Consider the following 18807-nt stretch of genomic DNA (forward strand, 5'->3'; position numbering starts at 1 on the left):
TTGGGAGTTTCTAGGTTCATGGGAGAAAGATGATAGGAAATAAATTTTCCAATGGGTGAGGTTTGTTTTGGCAAACAGGGTCTTTCAATAACGTCCTTTGGGGTGGCTAAGGATAGTAAGTGAAACACACACACCATGGGGATATTAGGACAGCACTAAACATAGCACAGAGGGAGGAGGAGTGATGGGGAGGCTAGAGTGATGAAGAAAGGGGCATGAGATTTTCCATGAGTCCAAAATCATTTTAAACCCAGGAAAAATCTCTGATGTATCCCTGCTCCCCGTTCAACAAAAGCAAAACATGGATCATTTAATTTGCTAGTGAACTGAGTGCTGGTGAATGGTGAGGGCGGGCTCAGAAGACTAGTGTCCTGGGGCTTGTTATTTGCTGTTATTGTTACCCACCCAACAGAGGCAGCAGCAACCATACAACCCCTTGCCAGCGTGCCTCAACCTGGACTCGGAGGGGCTATGTACGAGGGTGGGACGTTTAGCTCCGTTTTCAGATCCTGTCGGTGCACGGCATCTCTGTCAGCAAGGGTGTCAATTTGAGCCAGCTGTGGTGGTAGTTTTGTGACACGTACACCTGCGTAACGACACTGAGGCAGCAATTCCTTTCACGTAGGCCACTGCAGAATCAACGGAGGGCAATACATTTCAGCCTCTTCATCAGCAAACTGGAGAGGAATTGCTCAGTCACCCACCACTAGGGGAGCTGTTTTGTCAGGCTATATATTTTGGGAAATGTCATACCTGAATCATGGAAAAGTTTGATAAAATCACATATTTTGTGACTTCTATGATTTTCTATTCGTGCTTCTCCTTGTAGCACAAACGACAGTTTCCTCTTATATCCTGGACAAACCTCATTGAATTAACTTAAACGTATTGAATTAAGTTGAACTATTTTAGGAGTTCTTTGTATTAAAAATGCAAATGTTGCTGTATTATTGTGGGATTGTATGTAATGCCTCTGGGGGAAGACATGGCTAATATAATGAGAAGTGTTATGAGCTTCAAAGGACTATTTGAAACAATGGGTTGGACAAGAATGAACTTTTAAAGTTAAGTGCGTTTCCCAGGAAATCTCTTGGAGTTGTTTGCAAATGTACCCCTTGGTTATGCAAGAACTCAGCCTTTTGAATCTTCACCCTGAGGAGGTGACCTTTGTCTGCTGATCACCAGTTAAATGAGGACAAGATCAGAGGGCCAAACTGTATAAAGGAGTAGCCCACAGATTCATGGGAGTGCTTGTTCTGAGCCAATGCTGTCATGAACTTGTAACCACAGAGAAACAGTCTGATGGAGTTTGAAGGGCTGATTCCTACCGGAGCCCTTGTTGGAACTGGGGTGATCTCTGGTCAGCTTATTAGCATTTGCGTAGATTCTTTTTAATATATTTTCTCTGTAATGCTTTCACGTCCAGAATAAATGTTCTTGCTTAGAAAAAGCTGTGTTACCTTGTAACTGTGGGCAATTACACTGCTTATAGCTTCTGAGAAGAAAAGCAAGGCGGGCCTGCTTAGGTAGTCTGACTTATTGGGGAATTCTCCACTCATACCAGTGTCTGATTCTTATACCAGTGCACAGCAGGAGTGACTCCATCGCTGTCCCTGGTGTAACATTAATTACTAGAATGGCTTTCCAGATGAGCAATTGCCCCTCTGTTCATGCCAATGGTCCTTTCCAAAAAGAGACCCAGTGTTATGGATAGAATTCCATTATAAAGCACAGTCACTATTCCACCCCTTGCGATGGGGAGAAATAAGAGTGGGCTGCTCTCCCTGAAGTCAAGGGCCAAACCCGTTCACTTTGTTTACCCCCCAGCTTCTCCCTCTCTTCTCCTTCTAGTGTTGCTAGCCAGCTGGGAGCAATTGTGGCTGGCCAGTGCATGATGGGTGAGGATAGGAAGGAAGACATGAGCTACAATCCAAGTCAGGACAGTCTGGCCTGTAGTCAGGACTTCAAGATTTGCCTCGATTATAATTTTTCCAGCCACTAACTTTATTGACCATTTCCTTGTTCTCATATGATGCAGTAAGACGGAGTGGCCGGTCTATTTTCTTTATGCCTTTTCACCATTTTGAATGACCAAGTTGAGTCCCCTTCATCCTGTCTCTTTCTCAGAGAAGTGTAAAAGAGATCTCTTTAATATACGAACATAAAAATGGCCGTACTGGGTTAGATCAATGGTCCATCTAGCCCAGTATCCTGTCTTCTGACAGTGGCCTATACCAGAAGCTTCAGATGGAATGAACAGAACAGGGCAATTATCCACTGTCATCCAATCCCAGCACCTGGCAGTCAGAGGTTTAGGGACACACAGAGCATGGGGTTGTATCTCTGATCATCTTGGCTAATAGCCACTGATGGAGCCATCTTTCATGAACTTATCTAATTCTTTTTTGAACCCAGTTATACTTTTGGCCTTCACAATATCCCCTCACAATGAGCTCCACGGGTTGACTGTGTACTGTGTGAAGAAGTACTTCCTTTTGTTTCTTTTAAACTTGCTGCATAGTTTTCATCAGGTGACCCCTGGTACTTGTGTTACGTGAAAGGGTAAATAATACTTCCTTATTCACTTTCTCCACAATATTCATGATTTTATAGACCTCTATCATATCCCCTTTTAGTTGTCTCTTTTCCAAGCTTAAAAGTCCCAGTCTTTTTAATCTCTCCTCATACAGAAGCTGTTCCATATCCTAATCAGTTTTGTTGCCCTTCTCTGAACTTTTTCCATTTCTAATACATCTTTTTTGAGATGGGGCAACCAGAACTGCATGCAGTATTCAAGGTGTGAGCGTACCATGGCTTCATATAGTGGCATTATGATCTTTTCCGTTTTATTAGCTATCCCTTTCCTAATGGTTTCTAACATTTTCTTCGCTTTTTTGATTGCTGCTGCACATTGAGCAGATGTTTTCAGAGAACTATCCACAGCGACTCCAAGATGTCTTTTGTGAGCAGTAACAGATAATTTAGATCCCATCTTTTTTGTATGTATAGTTGGGATTATGTTTTCTAATGTGCATTACTTTGCATTTATCAACACTAAATTTCATCTGCCATTTTGTCACCCAGTCTTGTGAGATTCTTTTTTAGCTCTTTGCAGTCTATTTGGACTTAACTACCTTGAGTAATATTGTATCATCTGCAAATTTTGCCACCTCACTGCTTACCCTCTTTTCCAGATCATTTATGACTATGTTGAACAGTACTAGTCCCAGTACAGCCCCTTGAGGGACCCTGTTATTTACCTCTCTCCATTTCGAAAACTGACCATTTATTCCTACCCTTTGTTTCCTGTCTTTTAACCAGTTATTGAACCATGAAAGGATCTTCCCTCTTACCCCATGATTGCTTACTTTGCTTAAGAGCTTTTGGTAAGGGACCTTGTCAAAGGCTTTCTGAAAGTCTAAGTACACTGTATCCACTGGATCCCCCTTGTCCACATGCTTGTTGACCCCCCTCCCTGTAAAGAATTTAAATAGACTGGTGAGGCATGATTTCCCTCTATAAAACCAAGTTGACTCTTTCCCAACAAATCATGTTCATCTATATGACTGATCATTCTGTTCTTTATTATAGTTTCAACCATACCTTATGATGGCCTTGACTGCAAATCTAACCACGGTGGAGAGCAGGAACAGTGGTGTGACCAGGATGTGAAACAATGACAGTGATGCAAAGGCCTGTGCTGGCTGCAGTGTTGTTTCATTTTGATATTCATAGGTCACAAAGGTCTGTCACATCAAAACAAGGGAAGATTAGTGAAAAGGATGCCATGCTACATAGGCTGGCTCAAAACAGGGGGAAACACACCGATCAAAATATTTTGCCTGAGTAGAGGCTGAGTATGAACTGAAAAAGGACCTCGGTGTTTGGTGCATAAACATTTCTTACTGCCCAGCATGAAGGGTAAAGGTATTTCCCTAGTGGATGAGTCATGAAATTCATTTTTGTGCAAAGGGCTAATGCAAACTTATGTCCCACTTAAGTCCAACTTTATGACTTATTTTGAGGATTTAAATTGTCTAGGCCTTGTACTGGGCCCAGAGTGAATTTCACCCATAGACAATGGAACAGCAACACCCCAAAATACAAAGCCCAAAATAAGATATTCTCAAACCTAGTCTGTCCCTTTCCAGTTCAGCCACATTTAGATATTCTGTTTGGTTTCTGCGGGAGACTGAAATTAATGTTGCTTTTTGTTTGCTTCCTTTTTCACAAGTCCAAATCTCAGGTGTTGTAAATTCACATTTGGGAATTGAGATTGTTAGTGTAATACTGCTAGGCAGACAGCAGGGACATACTAATTCACATACAGTTTCTGTGAAAAGTAGGTCCTATATAAACAATCACAGTGTTTTTAATTTATTTTCAGATAAAGGGGAAAAATATTTTCTTACTGCAAGAACAGCTGCTATTGGGATGGCTGCATTCATAAAAACTGTGGAAAGAAATAAAATATGCATTGGACTATTTGAACTGTACAAAAATTATCTTAATATTAATTTGCAATACTTTATACCAAACCCAAGCATAGTCAGTTAAATAATATGTTAGTAGAGGACTTCAACCTCAAACATTGTTTCCTATCATTAAAACTCCCAAAGGAAAACTCCTTAGCAGGAAAAAATTTCCTTCCATGTCTGACTTAGATCTTAAATACACAAACAAACAAATCAAGGAATGTTATAGTTTCTACATTTTAGTGAGTTGAAAAAAAAATATTTTGAACTGTAAAATTATAATGTATCACAGCAAAAATTGCTTTGAAAGAACAATTTACTACAAATATTGGGGCCATTTCCCTCACCTCTACCTCATTACAAGGAATGTAATTGATTTTAGTTCGTAATTTATCTCTGTCCCAATCACACCCGCTGATGTTATCTCAGGACTTATTAATGTAAAATCTCATTATTAAGGTTAAAATTTTTTTTTTACAAGTTAAACACTAACAGTAAAAAAATCCACCAAATGATGTCAAGCTTCCTGCTGTGTTATTTGTCGTGTCTTTTATTTTCTATCATGTTTCATAACACAATAGCCACTGCCATAAGTACAGGCGTCTTGTTTCAACTGAAGTCTGAAAAGGAATTTACTATTGAGAGATAAATCCATTATCTAAGAGTTATGTTACAAACGATATTGCCCCTAGAACAGAATTACTTACTGGAAAGAGATGTGTAAAGCGCAAAGGTTTTGAGACTTATGAGCTCCTTGGTTCTTGTTTCCTCTACGCTAGTGCAAAATATGTGCTCCCAGGCATACAACTTTAACAACTTAATGCCTTTCAAGATCTCATTGGTTTTCTTTAATCTCTCAGTAGAATAATCCTTTACATTAAAAAAGTAAGAAATCACAAATTACGAAATTAATATTATTTAAAATTATTTTTATTAAGAATGCTTTTTTCTATCACTTGTGTTCTAAAATTAGCCAAAGTATTGCAACTGGGTTTACTCATGACCTAGGATATACCTCTAAGTACTATACATAATTAAATAGTTTACCATTTCATGTTCCTTGAAGATTTTAGAGACTTTAAAGTCATGAGAAGAAAATAAAAGTGATTTTACATTGAAAAAAATTAAAACTAATATGTCTTGGGGAAAATAACCCGAAGCCTATGTATTTAAATGGAGAATGAAACCTGGGAAGAGATAATACTGAAGAAAAACCTGACAATTAAGATATGAGGGGGAGATGGTAACAGTCTAGGTATTAAGAAAATGTAAACTTAGGGTAAGTATCAAGATAAATTTCCAATGATGATCTTTATTAGACTGTAGCATCATTTCCCATTGATGGAGAGTGTGCAATAGGGACTGATCCAATATGAGTACGGAGGTTATTCAGAAATACAAAAGACTTTTGGGTGGAGTGTTATACAGTAGTTGATGTGATCTATTTCAAAAGGACTTATTCACATGATTTAATATTTCATTTCTATATTTTATCATTTTTATTAATTGCTGAGATTCCATACAGTACATCATTTGAATTAGAAAACAACAGGCTCCATGACATCTAAAGCATAGATGGTCATAGATGTGATCAAGCTATTCAGATGGGGTGAAATTCACCTCTGTAGAAAGAGTCAGCACAAGGTGCATATACCACTTTAAGGCCCAAGTTTAGTACAGTATTTAATCATGTGCTTAAGTGTTTTGCTGACAAGGGATGAACTGCTGAATCAGAACCTAGCCCCAGATCCTCAAAAGGTATTTAGGCTCCTAACTTCCACAGATTTCCATACAAGTTAGGATCCTAAATACATTTGAGGACCAGGGCCTAAGTCCTCATTTTCAAGGCTTAAGAAGGACCTGAGTGGTTCATAAGCTTTGTGCTGGCCCTCAGTGCAGGAGTGAATTTCTTCCATGCAAATTTCACTGAGCAATAAATGGTCTCATGAGTGCCTATCTTGTTAAGGAGCTCCCCATTCTGTACAACTTCAATCACAATTCAGAAGAATTATGCTAAAAGTTAGATATTTCTTTCTCCTTCTTTCCCCAATGCGCTCACTGAACATGCGCAGTGGGGTATCTTTGATGTCATTGTTATAGATGAATATTGGAGAAGAGGGTATTCAAATGATCAGAACTCAGTAGTAATCAGGAATGCCAGCAAGAGTGTAACTCTGTGTATTGGTAACACCAGCTAAAGTGTGTAATATATATTGCATTTAATGCACCTCTTAAAAAACAGTTGAAAATGTTACCATTGTACAGTCACCATTGTATTACACTGAAGTTATTTGTTGGCAGCCCAAAAATAAATAAAAATTTAAAAATCAAAATTAATTATGTGGTTAATTTCATTAATAATAAACATTCCCCAAAAATAGTTCTGAGTTTTCTATAATACTTTGTTCTTTTATAGCATCTTTCATCTGAGGATCGCAAATAACTTTGCAAACAACTTGTGAAGTCGGCAAATATTACGACTTTTATTTTACAGATCTGAAAACTGAGGGACAAAAGAGTTAAATGGCTTACCCAAATTTACACAGCAAATTATTTAAAAAACCAGGAATAGAATCCAGAACTCCCAATTCCAGGTTCTCTGCTTTAACTACTGGACCACAGGCATCACTAAAATAAGTTACTTACAAGAGTGCTCTTCTGAGCCTCAGCCAACTTTGTAGCTATGAAATACTGTATTGGAGCGAGCAATACAATAACAGCAGCACCAACCAATGCACTTACTCCAAGTAAGTTATAGAGTAGGATCACGCCCATTATGATCTAAGGAGGAAAAAGACACATAGGAAGAACAATACATTTCAAGACCCCTACAAGGCGAAAAAAAATCCTCTCAGGCTATATAGTCTAATAATACATATAATTTGCATTAATTTAAATAAAACCTCACTTCTAATTTACTTTAGAAGTTAAGTTTTGAAATTCTAGGGAAAGTTTCTACAAACCTTTATTATCATTATTTATTTGTATTGTGGCAGCACCTAGCTATCCTAGTCATGGACAAGGACTCCAATGTGCTAGGTGCTGTACAAACATAGAATGAAAAGATAGTGCCTGCCCCAAAGAGTCAAGCATGCAGTGACATATTAGCTGTTAAGCCAGTAGTGCTCTGGAGTCACTGGGCTTGATTCTCATTTGTACAAAAGCCCTTTTACACCACTTAAAGGGGCCTTAAAGTGAGTATAAATTACATTTACATTCAACTTAAGGTACCTTTGCACTGCCAGAGAGAGTCCTACTGTAAAAGAGAATCAGGGCCAGGGGAAGTACTGTTATAAATAAGGGCCACTCATGTCAGAAAGGGCATGCGGGATTGATTCCCTACTTTTATTTGTTTCACCTTTTCAGTTAGCTAATGAATTCAATTAACCATGTCTTTCCATTGCATAGTCAAACCACTAAAATCCAGTCATGTTTAAGATTTTGCAGAGTATTATTTACATACATAAAAATCCTTTCCTTAGCATAAAGATAAACGAGGTGCCTAGTGGCAATTCGGGCCTGAGGCAAATCCTGCTGTCCTTACTCAGGGCCAGTCCGTCCTTTCAGGTGCCTTTGAGGGTGCTCAGCACTTTGTTGGATATACTCAGCTATTTGTAGGCTCAACCCACAATCTTTATTCAAGACCAGCAGGATATGGTTTGATGATGTTATACTTAGGATTAGATTGTAACATCAGCCTCAGCCATAAACTGCCTTGCCCCAGGAGTAGCATTGGAAGTCACTGTTCCTCAGAAACATCCCTCAGGGGTCCAATTCCTCTGCTTCGGGATGAGACGGTACCCATATTCCCCTTCCTGACTGCATTAGGGGGAATCACTTTCTAGCCCATAGTTAGCAACTGTTAATTCCTTGTCTTTTTACAGAGAAAGAAAGAAAGAAAGAAAGAAAGAAAGAAAGAAAGAAAGAAAGAAAGAAAGAAAGAAAGAAAGAAAGAAGCCAATTGAACTGCTGATGCAGAAATATTTGTTACTCCACCATGTGAATTGTTGATACCAGCAGCTGCCCAATGCTTTGACAATGAAAAAAACTTCAACAATATAATATACACACTTTATCATTTTTACTTTCGTTTTTTTAAATGCTAGTGTCAGCTACTGGCTTGACAACAGTTCACAGATTTCAAGGCCAGAAGGGGCCATTATGATCATTTAATTTGACTTCCTGCATCACACAGGCCAGAGGAGATCACCCAATAAACTCTGCATCAAACCCATAACTTCTGTGTGAGCAACAGAAGATCTCTGAGAAAGACATCCATATCCCAAGGACATTCATTCAAAGCCTACTGAAGTCAATTAAAATACTGCCCGTTAAGTGTGTTTTCAGTTAGGTCCTGTTGCTCCCTGAGCTGGAGGAACAGCAAAGGAAGTGGCAATAGAAACTTCCTCAGACAGTCCTTTCACCTTCCTGGTGGGATCACCTCCATGGATTAAGAAGATATTTCAGTTTCTATATCTATTCAGTCCTTGTCATTTTCCTGAGATTGATAAAAAGGTGACCATTATGCTACATACAATTTAAGCTACATACAATTGGCCTGAGAGTGACCAGCAGTTCAATTAACAAAGACCAACCGAAAAAACCTTCATATGGTAACCCCCTTTGGACACTTCTAAGACAGCCAAGTTGAAGCAGTGATGTATAGGTGAAAATGTCTGTATAGTTACTAATCCCTTATGCCATCCAGGCCCTTTATTGTCTGTTTTTTCAGCATACATTCTCTTTGATGACCCTGCTAAAAATGAACAAATGACAAAAGAGGATGTTCCCTTCATTATTATGGAGGACTTATATAGTGCCATGAATTTACAATGTAGATCTAATTTATCAAAGCTTTCATTCCTGTTATTTTTCCTTGACAGCTGTTAATAATGCCTATAAGTTATGACCTACCCATCCCCACTAAGAAGCCCAAGAGTAAATTTTTCAAAAATATCTTAGGAGCCTAAGTCTTATTGAAAGTCAATGGGACTTAGGCTCCTAAATTGCTTCCTCACATTTGAAAATTCAGCTACTCCAACTCTAATATTTTTTTTCCTTCCTTCTGATTCATCTGTTCTTCTGCTGTACACAACCCAGATTGGATTAGAACCAGATGTTTAGAACTAGAAATTTATGATAACTAGTGCACCTGTTTAGCTCTCAACACTCAAATCAGTGTTCCTTTCTGTGGCTCACCAACCACACTTTCTGACATTATAACACTTGACATACCATACCTTCTTTGCAATACAGGATCACAGAATTAAGGGCCCAGTTCTGACACTCTTCACTCTTGCCCCATGAAACAGCTGCAAATGAATTCTGCAAACCCAGCAATATTTTGGTTCACCATAGCTGCCTGCACAGATTACTTGTGGCAGTTGCGGAACACATATGAGCAGAGGAAGGTAAATAGGGGCTGTGGGAAAGACAGGTAATCCACACTAAAATTCAGACCATTCTCCGGGCTTGTAAATATTACCCAGAAAAATCTCTCCCCACTGGCCTGCAGCGATACTGCTTCATAGCCTTTGGAGGAGACTGTGAACAGCAGTTCTGCCCTTGAGTTCTCCTCCTGGCCACAGCTCTTCATTTGTAACTATAGTCCAATGCTATAATTCCCCCTTTTTTTTTTTGAAAGAGTCTCAAAGATGTACATTGCTTTAAAAATATCTTCTGTTTTCAGGGGGGGGTTTCTTCTAAAAATTAGGCCCTTACTTTGATGCTCTACCTGAACGGGCATAGCCCAGAGATTGGGACACAGAAACAAGAACCACATCAGCTGATTTGTTTCGATGGCAACCAAGTTATTGATCTGTCCCAAGGTCATCTCTCCCATTGACAAGTTGGATGTGGAAAGCCTCAGGATCTTATTGTATATCATTGCCTGGAGAGAGGAATAAAGTACAGTATATAAAGTTACAATAGCAACCAGACATTGCAAATGTCAGTAACAGAGATTGTCCATTCCTGCAGCTGCCAAACAGAGAGAGAGATTTTTGAAAATAGAGGTTAAATAGTAGAATTATTGCCTCAATTTTTTGTTACTCCTGCAGCCATTAAAAGCAGTCCCACTGGGCAAAATGTCTCCATGGTGTGACTACACAGACCTCATTCAGCAGCAATGAATTTGGCCTGATGGGACTGCTCTTCTGAGCAAGGGCTGCAGGAGTGGTGCTCCTATGAGAGCAATAACATAACAAAAATGACAGCAGAGTGTAGAGAATAGGGATATGGGATAAGAAGGAATACAGCTTATTTTTGATGAAAAAATATAAATAAAGTTTAACATAAGTTCAGACAAATCTAAAATTAGGAGCAATTACAGTAACTGGCAGGTGGAAACCCTGTCATTATAGAATGAAAAGAAAAATGTCATGAAAAGCTCATGAAAGCTTATGCTCAAATAAATTTGTTGGTCTCTAAGGTGCTACAAGTACTTCTTTTCTTTTTGAGGATACAGACTAACACGGCTGCTACTCTGAAACCTGTCATTATAAAATGAGTTTCTCTCATGTTTTCTATTAAGTTTTCAAGCAGTAAGCAGTAAATAAAGGGAAGCTAGGCTGAAAGTGACCTGGTGGAGAGCATTTCGTATAGCCAAACAGGAGACCTGAGTTCAGGAGAGATTTTGGGACTACACTCCCAGAGCAGAATATAGGGTTTGGAGTAAAACAAAGGTTTTCAGTCTACAGCAGAGGCAGTTTAAAACTAGCAGGGTTCAGATCTGCAAAAGCTTTAAGCTCCAGAAGATATTGTGGTACCAATCCTCAGCTGTGGTTAAACATCACACAGATAAAGGACAAGATAAATGAAAGAATAAAATGTGAAGCCATTACTAGGGCATTTTACAGCATGCCGATCTCAGAAACAATGTCTTACTCACCAGTAAGGCACCTCGCAGGTTGATGCCGGTTTCTATGGTAACATAGTAGGAAGCCTGCAGAAACGTCCTCTGCAGGATAAGGGCCAGGAAGAGAAGAACTGCTAGGACATAAACATTTCCGAGAAAATCCTGTGAGGAGAGGTATGAATTTGATGTCTCCTTAGACTAAAAAGAAAGAGAGAAAATAAAAGTTTTTTGGACAACTATATAAAATGTTGGAAAGATGCTCTGTTATTTGGACATTGGAAATCAGAAGATTGTTTTCATGATGGATTAACAATAGGATTAATAATACTGTAGAAAAGCCATGCTACCTATAAAACCACAGTTCTGACTATGTTGCATACTAGGGCCACTTGGAACTTCTATGCAACCATAGGGATAGAACCCAGATGTTCCTGTTCCAAAAGTACCCAGGCATTTAACACGTGTGCTGAAGGAGCATTGCTCTTAGCAGAACAGAGACTATGAAAGGCAGTTCTGATTCCAAACTGAGGCCAGCAGTTCAACTACACATCCAGGCAGTTCATTACAATACTTCGCACCACTGATGGAAAAAGCCAGAATACTGAGGTCCAAGATTCTGGCACTCAGGGTCTGGGAGAAGCAGTTAATGCCTTAATGCTGAGTGAATTGGTTGTTGATCTGCTCCTTGGGCCAGAGAACGGGTATAGGGAGATGAGCACCAAATCGGCATGCTCAACACAAAGGCAGTGTTGCCAGCTCTTGAAATTTTATCATGAGTCTTGTGACATTTGGTGCTTTTCTTAGGTTCTTCAAATTCTTCAGTTCTTCAAAATTTTGTGCAAAAATGTGTCTGTAATTTTCAATGAAAAATCAAAACATTTGAAATTTTTTCAACTAGCTCTAGTGGCTCCCTTTTTCTCCCCTTCCTCCAGAGCAGAGATAATTTGCACCAACCTTAGTCCTGGCATGGATCATGTCCCCCTCTGCACCTCTCCAGCTGCATTGGCTGGTGCCCTGGGGAAAGGAAGAGTCAAAGCTCCCCCAGCCTGCCTCTAACCCTCTTCTGTGGGAGGGGAAGTAACATCCCTACAAGGGCTGCTTCCCTCCTCCTCTATACTGTGATCCATGATGTGGGTAGGCCATGCCAGGGAGTAAGGGGGTGCCTTACACCACCTTTTGCCTTGCATGAGCATGCATGTGTCACAGAACACACTATGGTCCTACTAGAGGGATTTATTGGGAGGCAGGGAGGAAACTGAGTCTGGCAGCAAGAGTCACAGTGAAAGAATCTGTAGGGTTGAAGCTGAAAAGGAAGGGCAGGGACAAATAGTTTCTTATTCCTCTGTGGAACTTGGTCTAAGTGTTCCATACCTTCGACCCATGGGGCCCAACACTCTGCCCACTGGATGAATGTAGCAGCCACAGGTGACATATTTAGATTTGGCAGATTGCAAGCTTTCCTTTTATAAACACCTCAATGGATCACAGAGCCATGCAGTGGCACAAAAAAAGATGGTTGAATGATATTTTTCACCCAATTTTCTTCAAACCGTTAGCAACACAACTTCAATTTAAAAACGAACACTAAGGTCTCCTGCGTCTGCTGGATGTGAAACACAGGCCTTTGTCTTCTGGCAGCAATGGGCAAGTCAGGAGTGACAACATTTAGCAGAGAATCAATAACTGCACAACAGGTACTGGCAGGGTTTTATTTTTCTTCTAAGCCCTTGGTTTCATTGAGTGAATATCACTGTTCATAGGGGTTGGGTTGACAGTCCTGGAGACTCATGCCTTTTAATTATCCATATCGCAGGTACAGCACAGGCAAACAGCAGTGCAAGCTTTCTTCAACTGTCCCACCAATGCACATCCTAGGAGGTAACAGAATAGTTTATTCACCCGGCCCATTTTGCCCTTGACTTCTCTGCTGCGTATTTTCCTGGCTGAAGACACCTACCCACTAGAAATAGGAGCTCATTTCACATAGACCACATAGCAGCCGACAGAAGAAAACTTTTATTATCTTGGGATGGTTATTGATATTTTATGTGTTTTTTATGTAATAAATTTCCTTTCAGGAATATAAAACAAGCAAATAAAGTCTATACCTACCATCATGCTTTTTTGTGCTGCTTGGTTTCAGCCAGAAGGGAAGTGAAGGTACCAAAATATTGCAAGGAAAGCTGTTCTTGTGGTATTTCTGATCCAGCTGGAAGCAGGATGTACTGGAACTGTTACAAAAAGCCTGTTCTCATGAAATTTCCATCCTGATTTCCAGATGAAAGAGGTTTGGAAAAGTATGAATCCAGACCCTATCTCCAGACCCTTTAAGGTTCTCTCATCAATCATGATTATTGTGCTCTGCTATTAGATTGCTGGCAAGAAGTACTCTGCTCTGCCCATGCTGGCTTATTTCAGTCCCCTCACCCACACCCCATTGCATACCCATTCCCCTGACATATGCAGTTTCTCACCAAAGGGGAGGAGGATTTTGTGGGTAAAGCAGTGACTGACCCCCGAGAGATGGGGGTTCAATTCCCAACTCTACCACAAGCTTCCCGTATGACCTTGACCAATCTATTGAGGGCCAGGTTTTCAAATGTATTTAGACATCGAAAGATGCATATAGATGTTTCATGATATTTTCAGAACTGCTTAAGCACATTTGGCACCAAAGTCCCATTGAAGTCAATGACAGTTAGGCACCTAACCTGCTTATACACTTTTGAGAATTCCATTAGGTGCCTATCTACATCTTTAGGAACCTAAATACCTTTGAAAAGTTAGCTCTTAATTTCTGTCTGTGCCTCAGCTCTCTACATGTACAATGGGGATAATAATACTGTCCTACCTCAAGGGGGGATGTGTAGATACACTAATTAATGTTTGTGAAGTTCTCAGATAAGAGGATGATGGGAGGGATAGGAATAAGAGCTTAATTAAAATTGGTAGAGAATTTAAAAGAGAAACAAAATGGGAAGGGCAACGGGGAGTAAGTTTATCAAAATCCATTAATTAAAAGTAACTGCGTTTTGAAAGCAGGCCAAGAGTCACCACGCCAATCTGACTTCTCTGGCAGAAGTTTCAAGTTCTCCATTTATTCTGAGTACCCATTAAATTCACAAACTTCAAAATATGTTTGCCCCAGCCAGCATTAATTAAAATGACAGAAAACGGAGACACTGAAAAGGAGCACAGAGAATGAAAACAGGGGTAAAGACCCTGTGGTTTCCCAAATTTAAGAGCTAAAGGTTATCACTTCCAAAGTGAAACACCCCGTTCTTTGATTGTGCAATAAAATCAGAATTTAAGGTTCTGAGGAAGAAAATGTACTTTGACTTTTGTCTCTGTGGCTCTGATCCAATGCATTAAAGTTCAGTGATGACGAAGAGCTTTATTTAGAAGCTCTTCCACTCTTGCAGTGACTGAATGACGGTCTGATGCAAAATGCAAAGTACCAGTCAAAAGCATCATCATAATTATACAGCCAAGGAGCAAAGTGATGACAATCAAGGGGTATGTTTTAAAGGGAAAATATTATTCCATTACACTTCCATTTTGCCCATCCAAATTCTAAACACAGACTGTGCAAAGTGTGTGGAGATGTTTCCATATTACAAGCAAGATGTAGGAAGATTTCTTCCTTCAGTCTCTTCTACTACCAGTTAATAAGTAATTCTTTTCTTAAAGAAATCTGTCCTTCCCTTTCACTAGTTTTCTGGTAGTTGCTATTTGACAGAAAGTTGCTATATGATAGGAGATGTTCTACAGAATACAGTCATACAGCACTCACAGTGACAACTGAAATTAGATGAGAGCTAGAAGGCAAATTAGACATTTGCCCTTCTATAGCTTTTCAACGGGTATAGTGAAGTACTTTGCACTGCCATAGTCTTCAATCCAAGGATCTCATAATATACACAACAATTAATGGATTATGGTTCAAGCTAATATGAGATTAATAAATACTATTATCCCCTTTTTACCTGTTGGGAAATTAAGGCACACAAGTGTTAAGAGACTGGTTTTTAAATCACCCACCACTGTGAGGGCAATCAGCACCTCTGAAAATCAGGCCCTAAATGGCTTGCCCAAAGTGACAGAGTGAGTCTGTGGCAAAGCCAGGCTTAGAACCCAAATTCAAAGCCCGTTAAACTGTCTGCTACAACATTCATGCAAAGCGGGCACACAAGAGGCACAAAGGCCCAGACAAAGTGAATTTGTTTTTAAAATGTGCTAGAATATTTGTGTGTAATTCTTTGCAATGTTTGGGTGTCTCTAGTAATCATCCTTATCTTACCCGCGCTTTCCTAAAATTATTGTATGAGGGCTTGATCTGGATGGGAGCTTGATAGCTACCGAGCTTGGTAAAGCCCTTATCATTTATCGAGATTCATGGAACAGTGTGGCACTGGATATGTACCAGCCCTTAACAGGAGTACTGGTTTACCAAGTCAATAGCTACTAAGTACTTCATTTCCACAGTCTGGACAATGGCTCAACACCATTGCACCAGGCTCCATCGACCAATATACCTCCTTTTGAATGCCACACATTCGTGCAGAAAGGGTATGGACACTAGTGCCAGCTGACCATGCTGAGCTTTGAGTGCCCTTCACTAAACCATTTGGTTGCTTCCTGAACACCTGCTCTGCCTGTTTGCACACATCACTAGGTGCATCTCCCCTCTACAACATGTAAAGGTTTGTAGAATCAAGTCCTTCCACTCCCTTAACTTTCTGTCTCATGCAGAATTCCAGTCATGTGGTCTAATCCTGCAGGTATAGCAGGAATTTCCTCTCCTAGTCCCACAAGCATTTTATCTAATCTCTTCTTACAAGCCTCTAGTAGCTGCCCCTCAGCTACTTAACCAGGAGGTGGGACAGAGCCAGACATCAGCAGAGCAGTATAGGGAAGCTTGCATTGCCACTGCCTCTGCTGTGTTTATACTGTGACAACAGAGCACTTCAACTTCCAAGGCTGATAATCTAGCAGCCCCTTCAACAAACTCCCATTTCACTTGACAGAAATAATGAAAGAAACAAAATGGTAATAATGCGCCAATAAGAATACATAGTCAGAAACACAGACAGCCTCACATATATCAAAAACTGATACCAAACCAATTCTTTTAATTCATGTTGCCAACTTACTTTTCCAGTTGTGTTTGTAGCATTTTGGCTAGTATTTTGGAAGCTCTGGACTATGCCAGAAATGCATAGTGGCCCAGCAAAACCCAACAGGTCAGCCAAGTAACGGAAGGTGCTGCTGAGAAGGATTGGCCGTCCAAAAGCCCTGTACATTGCTAACCATATAGAGGGAATCTGATTCGGCTGGTTTGCCACCTTTTTCTGGAAAACAAAGGAATCAATGCACCAAGAATTAGTCTCACTTGCAGTTAATGGCAGCTTCCATTTTATTGCTCTTACGCCTTGTTGGATGCCCAAGTGTTTCATGGAGGGGTTATAAATTCGATTAGGTAGAAAGACAAGATAGACAGTTTGATCGATTTTCAAATGATCTTCACAACAAACTCACCCCAAAACACATCCATCTTGCTTATTATGTTTTGTCCTCAAAGTTATAACACTATTTTGCTTCTATGAATAGTCAGATGTAGCCACAGACTGCTATTAATCATTGTCATTCGTAGAAGGCCTGATCCATCAAACCCTTGCTCATGATTTAATTGGGGATTGGTCCTGCTTTTGAGCAGGGGGTTAGACTAGATGACCTCCTGAGGTCCCTTCCAACCCTGATATTCTATGATTCTATGATTCTATGTGAGGTCAATAGTTCTTGAAAGAGTAGAGATTATTGACGTGAGTAAGGGGTTGCAGGATCAGACCCAGAAATATATGGGCAACCGTCCTCCAGTATATAATGCACTGAATTGTCCATCTCCTGATGTCTTCAACTCAAAACTGGATGCATTTCTAGAAAATGTTCTTTAGCCATACAGGGGGGAATGGGAACGTGGCTTCAACTGCCCATGATGCAGTTTTATGCCCCCTCCCTGATATCAATGGCAAACAACCCATGTTTTTTCATGTCTTTTTTTGAAAGCCTGGCTTAGCCTCACATACGCCAAGGCCCTCAAAGCAGGGACCCTGCTCAGCTGTGTACTCTTGTTGGGGGCATTACAAACACCTCATGCCTTATCCTGCAGTATTTCCAGAGCCCAGACAGGAGCCACCACGCGGTACATTGTGATGTCATTCAAGCAGCCCTGCTGCAAGCCATAGAATGAAACAATTCCTAGTTGCTGCTGGCAGTCGCGCAGCAGCTGAACATGGTGGAGTTCCATTTCTGATTCCAGGAAACGAGCACTCACGTGTGGGATCACATTGTTAGGCAGCTATGGGATGACAACCAGTGGCTGCAGAACTTTCGAATGTGGAAGACCATTTTCCAGGAAATTTGTGCAGAGCTTTCCCCAGCTCTGAAGTACAGCAACACTAAAAGGAGGCCTGCTCTGACAGTGGAGAAATGAGTGGCAATCGCTTTGTGGAAGCTTGCAGTGCCAGACTACTACCAGTCAGTTGGGAATCAATTCGGAGTTGGCAAATCCACCGTGGGACCTGTTGTGATCCAAATGTGCAGGGCCATTAATCGACTTCTGCTTAAAAGGGTAAAAGACTCTTGGCAATGTGCAGGACATAGTGGATGGTTGTGCCACGATGGGGTTCCCTAACTGCAGTGGGGCGATAGATGGCATGCATGTCTCAATCTTTGCACCAGACCACTTTGCCGAAGAGTACATAAATCAAAAGGGATAGTTTTCAATGGTGTTCCAAGTGTTGGTGGATCACAGGGGGTGTTTCACCAACATCAACATGGGATGGTCAGGAAAGGTGCAACCAGGGACTTTCTTTCCAGATTTCAAAATAACCACTGATGATGTTGAAATGCCAATAGTGATCCTGGAAGACCCAGCCTATCCCTTGCTCACATGGCTCATGAAGCTGTATACCAGCCACCTTGACGGCAGTAAGGAGTGGTTCAACAATAGGCTGAGCAAGTGCAGAATGGTGGTGAAATGTGTCTTTGGACGTTTAAAAGGTCGCTGGCATAGTTTGCTTACTAGGTTAGACCTCAGTGAAAACAATATCCCCATTGTTACCACTGTCTGCTGTGTGCTCCATAATATCCCCTCGGCAAAGGAAGAGAAGTTTCTGCAGGGGTGGGATGTGGAGGTGGATAGGCTGGCAGCAAATTTTGAGAAGATAGATACTAAGGCAATAAGAAGAGCCCAGAGAGGAGCTCTGCATCACCGGGAGGCTTTGAGAACCTGTTTCAGTAATGAGTCACAGTAATGTGCACTGCTTATCTGCATTGTGCCTTCCCATACCATCCCCTTCATTGCACCAGTTTCCCTGAACCTCTCCTTCCCCCCGTCCCCCAAACCCCTATTCTTGGAATAAACAAAGAATATTTCATTCTTGAAACGTTGACTTTTATTTCACAAACATAAAG

General features: G+C 40.5%; 1 protein-coding gene across 8 annotated transcripts in view; it reads right to left on the bottom strand.

Annotated features, from left to right (window-relative positions):
• Window positions 1–18807, bottom strand: part of ABCC9 (ATP binding cassette subfamily C member 9) — a 136167-nt gene that overhangs the window by 70304 nt on the left and 47056 nt on the right. For all 8 annotated transcript variants that reach the window (XM_073318030.1, XM_073318019.1, XM_073318047.1 and 5 more), the window contains 7 exons: window positions 16485–16682; window positions 11365–11529; window positions 10210–10365; window positions 7122–7256; window positions 5183–5345; window positions 4413–4453; window positions 3604–3746 (listed from right to left, as the gene is read on the bottom strand). In XM_073318030.1, the coding sequence (XP_073174131.1) occupies window positions 3604–3746; window positions 4413–4453; window positions 5183–5345; window positions 7122–7256; window positions 10210–10365; window positions 11365–11529; window positions 16485–16682 (1001 nt within the window). The remainder of the gene's footprint in view (window positions 1–3603; window positions 3747–4412; window positions 4454–5182; window positions 5346–7121; window positions 7257–10209; window positions 10366–11364; window positions 11530–16484; window positions 16683–18807) is intronic.

Source organism: Lepidochelys kempii, chromosome 1 (assembly GCF_965140265.1).
Source record: "Lepidochelys kempii isolate rLepKem1 chromosome 1, rLepKem1.hap2, whole genome shotgun sequence".
In the NCBI taxonomy this organism is placed as follows: Eukaryota; Metazoa; Chordata; order Testudines; family Cheloniidae; genus Lepidochelys; species Lepidochelys kempii.